This window comes from Carlito syrichta, unplaced genomic scaffold, assembly GCF_000164805.1.
Source record: "Carlito syrichta isolate Samal-C Ts95f unplaced genomic scaffold, Tarsius_syrichta-2.0.1 Scaffold302296, whole genome shotgun sequence".
NCBI lineage: Eukaryota > Metazoa > Chordata > Mammalia > Primates > Tarsiidae > Carlito > Carlito syrichta.
In genome coordinates this window covers 121744-132572 of record NW_007246392.1, presented here as the reverse complement: position 1 = coordinate 132572, position 10829 = coordinate 121744, and the positions used below count along the sequence as shown (strand labels likewise).

The 10829-nt window shown below is 37.1% G+C and overlaps 1 protein-coding gene across 1 annotated transcript in view; it reads right to left on the bottom strand.

Annotated features, from left to right (window-relative positions):
* Positions 1–10829, bottom strand: part of COBLL1 (cordon-bleu WH2 repeat protein like 1) — a 70849-nt gene that overhangs the window by 44602 nt on the left and 15418 nt on the right. Inside the window, 3 exon segments of the mRNA XM_021711437.1 lie at positions 1890–1928; positions 2728–2956; positions 6083–6284. Coding sequence (XP_021567112.1) covers positions 1890–1928; positions 2728–2956; positions 6083–6284 — 470 coding nt within the window.

Here is a 10829-nt window from a genome sequence, read left to right as displayed (position 1 = left end):
CACCTTTTTCACAATACAGCTGAAAGTTGCAGACATATCCAGTATTTGCCTCAGACACCACTCTGACTAGCATTCCATACTTTGTATTTTTATTTGGATTATAAACCTGAAAAGACAGTCTTCCACAATGAGGTATCATGGATTCATCCAAGGGAAGTTCTTGTTCAGGTGTCTACACGGTGTTCAACTTATTTATTATGGGTTCAATTTTGCATAATCTGCTTGAATTGACTGTATTTCTGCATTATTGGAAAAAATGCAAAGACCGCAAAAATTGTAGGAATCTATTTCACGTCATTATTTTTTAAAAGAAAGACATTGCAATTGTTGAATGTATTGACCAATAATCATGTATTGTGGTTTTCTTCATTTGTTCCATCAAAATATTTAATGATAGAAATTTTTTCATCTTGGATACAGTAGTATTGCTCCACTTTTTTTATTTCTTTGGACATTATATCTGTGGTACATCAGATCATAATACCTGTTAGTTTCCACTGCAATCAGTTCTATAAAATCATCTCCAATAAATAGTCCGACAATTTCACTTATACTTTGAGGATCATTGGGAAATACCTTGACACCTGGATTACCAATAAATACTTCTAAGTTTCTTTTTGAATCATATTTTGTCCACTCGATGTCTGATTCATTCTCACCGGTACTAGATTCACTGTCATAGATAGATTATCTGCGCATTATACTTCTTCGTTTACATTGCATCATTACATCACTATCTGTCTCACTATCACTAGTAAGTTCAGTGGATTTCACCTTCGACCTCAGAAATCTCATCAGCATATATTTCTTCATTTTTCATAATTATTTTTAATGTTCAAGTATGAAATCCCTGAAATATCAAAATACAAGCACACAACACTAATCACAACAAAATAATGACCAACTTGCAATTTTTGCCAACTACCTAAATCAATAACAACATTGTGCAATTGATATCAGATAATTATCTCAATTAACTTTCTCTCTTCATGGCTGACTATTCATTTTCAAGCAAAATATAATAACATATACATATGACAATGTTGCAGCATTCAGAAAAAACTTGCAAAGATGTAAGTTCACGTCAGTGGCAACCAGGAACAGAATTTGGAATGATGTAAATTCACGTCAGCAGTCGCAAGTGAGTTAACAGGTTAATCAATTATATAAGCCTATCTTTTCTTAATGGGAAAAAAAGACTTTCAGAACTTATTCTATTGGAAAATTTTAATAAAGTTCTTCTCAACGAAAGTAACATAAGCCCATTATAAAATTCTGTAATATAAAGAAAAGATATATGAAAAAAGTCACTTACAACCTTACCACCTAAAGGTAACCACTACTAAAATGTATGTATTTCCCTTCAGAAATTTCATGTAAAAGTGAGCTTTTTTACATATTATATAAAGCACCTTTACATGGCATAAAAGCTAATTTTACCATAAGCATGTAGTCCCAAATATTCACAAAATTAATGGGCACAAAATTCTATATGGTGACTATTACATTATTCTTCTGAATTATTGTCGTCAGTAGAAATAATTCAGATGAGATGTTCTCATGGTACCACCAAACTATTAGCATTTGTACCCAATAAACATTCTAGAAAAATCATTTTTTCTTGTATGAGAGTAAGGAATATTTTTTTCTCACACCAATAGGATGATACAATTTTGAAATATTTATTGAAAAGAAAGTATTATAATTAAACTCAGAAATCAAGGGGGAATCTATAATTTTTTTAGAAAATAAAACTAAATATTTGCTAAGTCAAAATCTCTTACAGAATGTACATATTAGTAATGTAAAGAAAATAGGTAAAACTAGAAGCTTATTTTCAATTTACCCAATTTCATGTTATAATTTGTTTCTATCGATTCATGTCTTACCTTGTAAAGATGACTTACTGAAGGCAGTAACAGAAGTGGCTACAGAAGGAGGGGGTATAAAAGAGGGTAAATTGACTGTGAAGATGATGTTTGTTCAAGTATAAAACATCACTGAGTTGAAAAAGTTGTCTATGGATTATATAAAGCCACAACCTCAGGATAAAGTTTGAAATTCTCTACACACAGAATATGTAAATAATCATCTCCTTCACTAAACTTTTATTTCTCCTAGTAAAACAGATTCATGAGTAAATATTCTTTAATCTATTAGACACCATACAAACCAACATTATCTAAGATCTCCAAATTTTATTACATTATTTCTATAGATTAAAACTGGAAGCTATTTCAAAAATTTGGGGAGTTAGAGTGATTCATTTTATAAGCTAGCTTATTTGGGGTGCTGACCTTAGGAAAAAATTTCCAAATATGAACGACAATTAAGACTCAGACAAAATCATAGTGAGTTTATAGTAATTCACACTTGATTAGAACAATTAATTTACAGGTAAACTTCTATTTTCTGTTGAAGCCTCAAAGCCACAGGGAATTAAGCTTAATTCTACCAAAAAAAAAATTGTAATAGATATAAAAATATAAACTGTGCATGAGAGTTAGAGACAAGTTTTCATTCCAATTTCAATAAGTGAAGTTAAATTTTATTTTAACTTGATTTATATTTATTTACATTTCATTTTTTTTTCCTACCCTGAATGTCATACAATTACCTTTATCTATAGGATCCCATTAACTGCCATTATGAACTCGACAACACCTATACATAAACACAATACACACATATACACATCCTCTTAAGAAAATAAGACAAAAATCTTACCTCTGTTGACATCCATGGCATATAATTCTCTTAGTCCCAGGTCATTAAGAGATTTTGTCAGGTCGAGGGGCTCCTGAGATTGGTAATCTTTCAGCAACAGTGTATGTAATGGATCAAACTCACACTTGCTACAGATAATAGGAGCAAGTTCTTGAAGTGATGCATGTGGGCTAACTCTTACTATGGTCTTCTGTGTTTTCTTAAAATTGATCACTACTCTCACAGTTTTCTGAAACATAAAGTCATAATTATACCATAATTTATTTATTTAAATAAACTTTCTACAATGATGGCTAGTATAATAAAGTAATCAATAATTATATATTTTCAGACAATAAACACTAAACCCAAATTTTGGTGTAAAATTCTCTTTTTAATCAGTGTTGCTTTCTAAATCCAAAGCAAACTCTTAGAAACAAATAGTTTGTGTATTAAATAATCTAGATTAAATTTACAAGCCTTCTATAGTAAAATGTTAAGTAGATTTAAATTTAAAAAGAAAAATATGTCTTTGGAAGGCTGAGGTGAGTGGATTGCCTGAGCCCGCGGGTTCAAGACCCGCCTGGGCAGCAAGACCTCATCTCTACAATAAATCAAAAAATCAGCCGGGCGTGGTAGCGCACGCCCGTAGTTCCTACTACTCGGAAGGCTTGGGCAGAAGGATCGCCGGAGCCCAGCAGGGAGAGGCTGCGTTGGACAGGAGCGGCCACTGCACTCCAGTCTGGGCAACAAAGTGAGACTCCAACTCAAAAAAAAAAAAAGAAAAATAGCCTTGTATCTAGTACTACTGATGTTTATTACTATGTTCCTTAAAAATCTGCTTCAAAATTAGCAAACAAATATATAGTATAATACAAAATTATACATGTTTTATATATCCCTTATTTGGGAAATATTTATCTTTCAAATGGTTTGTGGTTGCTTCAATGAAACAAGGGCTATTTTGGTTGTTGGACCACTAAAATTTTTGTTTCTATAGGAAATATGATAAATAAGAAATTCATAGCTGGGTTCGGTGGTTCAACCTGTAATCCCGCGCTTTGGGAGGCTGAGGTGAGTGGATTTCCTGAGCCTGAGGGTTCGAGACCCGCCTAGACAACTTGGTGAAACCTCATCTCTACAATAAATCAAAAAATCAGCCAGGCGTGGTAGTGTATGCCTGTAATTTTGGCTACTCGGAAGGCTGAGGCGGAAGAATCGCCGGAGTCCAGCAGGAGCCCAGCAGGTCTAGGCTGCGGGGGCCGGGAGCGGCCACTGCACTCCAGTCTGGGCAACAGAGTGAGACTCCAACTCAAAAAAAAAAAACAAAATTCATATAATTAGCTTAGCAGAGTCTGGCATGTAGTCCATCAGTAAATGAATATTAGCTATTGTGATTAGCTTTTGCTATTATTGTTAATATTACTACTTTGGCTAGTTTTAATATTTTAGTAAAGAATATTAAAACCTCCCTTATTTAGATATCTATGCTAATAATTTTTAAAAATCAGGAAGATTTTAAGCATCTCATCATTTTAATATAATTCAATAAACCCTGTATATAAATGGAACTTATCAACATGCATCCATACTAAGTAAAATTTATAGTTTGCAGATCCCCATGTATAATCCTATGCTATAGCATATTACCATTTCCATATAGAAAAATAGAATATGTGATGAATATATATCTAGAAGGAAAGCAGCCCATATCCTAATGTCTAATATTCAATCACATATTACAGAAAGCAAACGTGTTTTAATATTATTTAAAAACGCATCTTTTTAATAAAAAACTTCATAACAATATGAAGAAAAGGCAAAAATATATGTATTCAAATCACATGCAAACAAACTATGAATTTCATATACAAACTTTTATACATTTTACCAAGTAAAAAATAGTTGATGTTCATAATGAAAGAGTATTTCCAGCCAGGCTTGGTGGCTCAGCCTGTAATTCCAGCACTTTGGGAGCCTGAAATGAGAGGATTGCCTGAGCCCGCGGGTTCCAGAACCACCTGGGCAACTTGGCAAGACTTCATCTCTACAATAAATCAAAAATTAGCCGGGCATGGTAGCAGGAGCCTGTAGTTCCAGCTATTTGGAAGGCTGAGGCAGAAGGATCGCCAGAGCCCAGCAGGTAGAGGCTGCAGTGGCCGGGAGCAGCCACTGCACTCCAGTCTGGGTGACAGAGTGAGACTCCAACTCAAAAAAAAAGAAAAAGAGTATTTCCTGAAACCCAGAAACTTCTATCCTATTACTTATAGCAAGAGAACAGCTGTATTGATAAGAACTGACGATATTAAAATCAATGTGGTTAAAAATGTTTGTTTAAAATTCACACTTTAAAGAAAATGGAGTTATTGTGTAACACTGATTATCTCTTCGGATGTTAGTAAGTTACAACTGCTCACCATGCATAGAGAAGCCAAAAAAATTATTTTAGTAAAATCTTAGATGAATTTTCATTAAAAGATTCTAAATGTAAAATACTTTTAAAAGAGTAGCTGCTGGGCGCAGTGGTTCATGCCTGTAATCCCAGCTCTTTGGGAAGCAGAGGCAAGAGGATTGCGTGAATCCAGGGGTTCAAGACCAGCCTGGGTAACTTGGTGAGGCCCTGTCTCTGCAATAAAAAAGTTAAAAAAAAAAAAAATTTAAAAATTAGCCGGAAGTGGTGGCATGTGTCTGTAGTTCCAGCTGTTTAGAAGGCTGAGGAGGTAGGATCTCCTGAGCCCAGCAGGTCAAAGCTGCGGTGGCCGTGAGTGTGACACTGCACTCCAGTCTGGGTGACAGAGTGAGACTCCAGCTCAAAAAATAAAATAAATAAAAAATAAAAGAGTAACTTAAAATACAGATCATTCATAATTGTCAGACTCTTAAATAGTTATATTGATCACTTTAGAACATTTAAAATCTAAAGTAGTTCCCAAATTCTATTTGATCCAAGGATCAATAATCAACTAAATCCTAAACAAAGTGACCTAAGAAAACATGATAGCCACGTTCACATCAAATTTGACCAGGAAAGTCAATTTTTATTTCATTTATAATGAGTTGTTAATAATGACTGAAAAAAATCAACTTAATATTTTATCCAGCCCGGGTGACAGAGTGAGACTCAGACTCAAAAAAAAAAAAAAAAAAAAAAAAGGAAAGCCAATTTATCTTTCATTTGTAAGGAATTGCTGATAATGACTGAAAAATCAACTTAATATTTTATCTAGCCTGGGTGACAGAGTGAGACTCCGACTCAAAAAAAAAAAGAAAAAAGAAAAAAGGAAAGTCTATTTTTATAATGAGTCGCTGATAATGATTGAAAAATCAACTTAATATTTTATTCATAAGACATCAAAATCTGTAATGGAATTCTTACCTCTGGTATTATTGGTGTGGGCTTTTTCTTATCCAATATTTTTGGTTTTAAAATTACCTTCTCTACCTCCAACATTCCTATTGGTGTATTTGGCTTAAATTTAATGTGTCTCTTTTCAGCGGATAGCAGATCAATTGTGTAACTTGATGGATTCAAGTGATACTGTGCACAGAGGAATATCAACAAGTCCATCATAGGTTTACTGCAAAAAAGAAGTAACACTGATCATAAAGGTCCATAAAACAATTCCATTAACTGTTAAAATTATTGTCTCGAGGATTCTTCTTTGAATGCTTTTGTCTTCAATAGATAAAGCAAAGTCACAAAATACTATTTGTGAATGCAGCTTAAAACTCTAACTGCAAAATATTTAAAAAGACAAAATTGTAATAGCTAAAAAGTCCTGGCTGAGTGGATGCGGGAGCTCATGCCTGTAATCCCAGCACTTTGGGAGGCCAAGGTGAGAAGATTGCCTGAGCCCCGGGTCTGAGAACAGCCTGGGCAACTTGGTGAGACCTCATCTCCACAATAAATCAAAAAACTAGCTGGGTGTGGTGGTGCATGCCTGTAGTTCCAGCTACTTGGAAGGCTAAGGTGGAAGGATCGTCTAAGCCCAGAAGGTCAAGGTTGCAGTGGCCACGAGCATGCCATTGCACTCCAGCCTGGGCGACATAGTGAGATTACTCCTCAAAAAAAAAAAAGTCCTGAGTAGTATTCTAGCGGTGGTTCAGCAATTACCTATATGTTTTTATTTGCCAAATTGTTTCCACATTCTACACTTCAGGAGGTGAAGGAATCCTTTCCTTACCAGAGAGCAGTCCTTCACAACACGTTCTCTGGAACACAGTACTTGCAGTCTTTGGCTTATATGTTGGTAATAGTCTAAAGTTCTCATTAGCATGAACCATTTTTGGCTTTAGAAAGCAGACAGTGAGTAGCTACCGTCAGTGAGGAAGTCCAGAACATCCTAGAGGGTGTAGTACAGATTCTTAATCATTCAAGGATTATATATTGAATATTTTCTAGGCACTGAATCTCAGTACAACTATTATGATGTATCTGTTCTCATAGATCTAATACTCTACTATATGGACTAAATCACAGGACAGCAAACTACAACCAGCAGGTCAAAGTGGACCCACAGTCTGTTTTTGTAAAAAAACCTGTACTGGAAAATAGCCATGTCCATTTGTTTACATGACGTCACAGAATGTTTTTGCTTTACAATGGTAGAATGGAGTAAGTGTAACCAAGACTGTATGACCCACAAAGCTTAATTTTACTACCTGGCCCTTGACAGACAAAGTCTGTGAATCTTGTGCTAGAGAAAATAAATAATCAAGGAAATATATGAAATAACTTCAGTGGTGAGTATTTAATACTAATAGTAAAATAAGACCCTATCTATAGAAACTTTCATACCCAATTTGGAATTTAGAGATACTTCCCAATTTTTTGCTTCCCCTTCCACAGACTCCAATTGTTGACACCACAAACAAAACAATGTAGTCTTGAGTTTTCATTAATTGTCAGCCCTTAAGGAAAGCACACTAAAAATTATTTCGTATAATATGCTTCCCTCAAATGTCAGGTAATCCTAAATTGTTAGTTCACACTCGAGAATAAGTCACTAAAACACAGAGTAAAAGTTCTATTTTTTTTTTTTTTTGAGTTGGAGTCTCACTCTGTCACCCAGACTGGAGTGCAGTGGCCGCTCCCGGCCACCGCAGCCTCGACCTGCTGGGCTCCGGGGATCCTTCCGCCTCAGCCTTCCAAGTAGCCAGAATTACAGGCATGCGCTACCACGCCCGGCTCCTTTTTTGATTTATTGTAGAGATGAGGTCTCGCTGCCCAGGTGGGTCTCGAACCCGCGGGCTCAGGCAATCCACTCACCTCAGACTCCCAAAGGCGCGGGATTACAGGCTGAGCCACCAAGCCCGGCTAAAAGTTCTATTTTTATAGATAGAGCTATAGACTTGTGGGATTCACTTTAGGGTGGCCAGCACACTTAATCTCCCAGTGGTAAATATAAATATTAGTAAAAAATGATTCTCTAATCTCTAGACTAGAAATTAGAGAATCATTATATCAGAGACATAAACCTGACTACTAACTTGCAGGAAATTGACAGGGAAGCGAGGCTAGAGATCCACCATCAGGCTGAGCACAGTGGCTCACGCCTATAATCCCAGCATTTGGGGAGGCCAAGGTGAGAGAATTGCTTGAGCCCACAGGTTCAAGACCAGCCTGGACAATTTGGCAAGACCTCATCTCTACAATAAATCAAAAAATTAGCCGAGCATGGTGGCACATGCCTGTAGTTCCAACTACGTGGAAGGCTGAGCCCAGTAGGTTGAGGCTGCATGGCCGTGAGCGTGCTCACTGCACTCCAGCCTGGGCAGAGTGAGACTCCAACTCAAAAAAAAAAAGAAAGAAATCCACCATCAGTATGCCATTTTAATTTTAGGGCATTTACTTTCTTTTCTTTTCTTTTTTTTTTTGAGTTGGAGTCTCCCTCTGTCACCCAGACTGGAGTGCAGTGACACACTCCCAGCCACGGCAGCCTCGACCTGCTGGGCTCCAGCAATCCTTCCATGTCAACCTTCCAAGTAGCTGGAACTACAGGCATGTGCTACCATGCCCGGCTAATTTCTGATTTATTGTAGAGATGAGGTCACGCCAAATTACCCTGGTGGGTCTGGAACCCACTCACCTCAGCCTTCCAAAACTCTGGGATTACAGCTGAGCCACCGAGCCTGGTGACATTTACCTTCATAACAGCACTTCACCCCCACTCTCCTAAGTGGAGTTCCCAGGTTTGTGGCCTCTCTGATCCAGTTTTTCCAGAGAAGGAGTCTTGTAAGGGATTAGACGGCTGACAGTGTGTGGTCATGTGGTCAAACAACATTTTACAGATTTTCTAACCATCCCCCATCTCACCCTCATCTTACGTGGTTGTTGCCCATTCCCAGGACATTCCAGTCTCTATGGGATAAGCAGGTGCTTCTTAATGCATTTCACTCCTTCCTTTTCCTCTCCCACATGCAAGTAGTACTCCATTATATACATATCAAGAAAAATATAAAAATCAACGACTCTAAGTCCCTCAATGAAAAATGTTCGCTGGAATACTTTTCAGTCCTCAAAATACATTCCCTATGTCCTTATTAGATGCTTGTACAATAGTACTTAAGAATTTACGCCAGGCATGGTGGCTCACATCTGAAATCCCAGCACTTTGAGAGGGCAAGGAGAGAGGATTGCCTGAGCCAAAGTGTTTGAGACCAGCCTGAGAAACATGGTAAGATCTCGACTCTATAATAAATCAAAAAATTCGCTAAGCATAGTAGCACATGCCTATAGTCCCAGCTACTTGGAAGGCTGCAGGTCAAAGGTGCAGTAGCCTTGATTATGCCACCGCACTTTGTCCTGAGCAACTCAAAAAAAAAAAAAAGTACAGACTTCTCCTGCACTACAAACTATCTCCATAAATAAATCTATCTATAACTACCACATTTGGGGTTTGGATAGTACATTTTAAATCTCATTTAGAGGGAGACTAGCATAATGGTCTTGTGGAAGTTTTTTTTTGTTTGTGTTTTTTTGGTACTATAGTACTCTACGAGAACAGTTGGATGCCACATAACAATTTTAGACTTGGAAAAAGTCCTTTCTTTCTTTGATAGTAAATAAAGTTAAGAAGGATTAGGTAATGTCTAGTTACATACAATGTAATTATAAATACAAGCCGTACATGGTGGCTCACGTCTGTAATCTCAGCATTTTGAGAGGTGGAGACAAGAGGATTGCCTGAGCCCATGGGTTTGAGGACAGCCTGGACAACTTGGTGAGACCTCATTTCTAAAATAAATCAAAAAGTTAGCCGGGCGTGGTGGTACGCGTCTGTGGTTCCAGCTACTTGGAAGGCTGAGGTGGAAGGATCACCTGAGCACAGCAGATCGAGGCTATGGTGGACATGAGCGTGCCACTGCACTCCAGTCTGGGCGACAGAGTAAGACTCTGACTCAAAAATAAATAAATAAAATAGAGTTAAGCTGGAAGAGAACATTCATTGCCAATCTAATGGATAGTTGTCTGCTGTTGCCTGAGTAAATGGTGATGTGTGCCAATTGTATTTCTCTTCCTTTCTTTCTATCAACATATCAAATAATAAATGCAAAAACACTAAATCTTATACAAACACCTTTTACTTCTTAAATGTATAGTATGTACAGTTTAATGTCTACAGCCCACTATCAGCAAGAGAGGGCCCACTAGAAGCCCAATCCACACCTGCATGGAATTTACTATGTAATTTGCTTATGGAGTAAATCCTTACATACACCACACAACTCTAAAATAAAAATAAAATAAATAAAAATAAAAGGATTATATTCTGACTATATTCAAAATAAACTGCGGGAGGAGTTACAAGGCTACTGCAAAAATTTAGATGGAAGATGGTGGTAGATTGCACTAATTAGACTCTAGATATATTTTATAGGGAGCCGACAGGATTAAAGTCAATGCAGGAAGAAGACACAGAAACAGAAAGGAGATCTAGCCAATGAAAAAAAGCTGGGAATGCGGGAACATAACAAAGTGACAGGGTTGCTGAAGCGACCCAACAGAAGGCCTAAAATGCACATTTAAATGGTTTGCCCCAGGCTCTGTTGCTCCCTGTAATCTCAGCACTTTGAGAGGCCCAGGTGAGTGAGCCCATGGGTTCGAGACCCGCCTGGGCAAC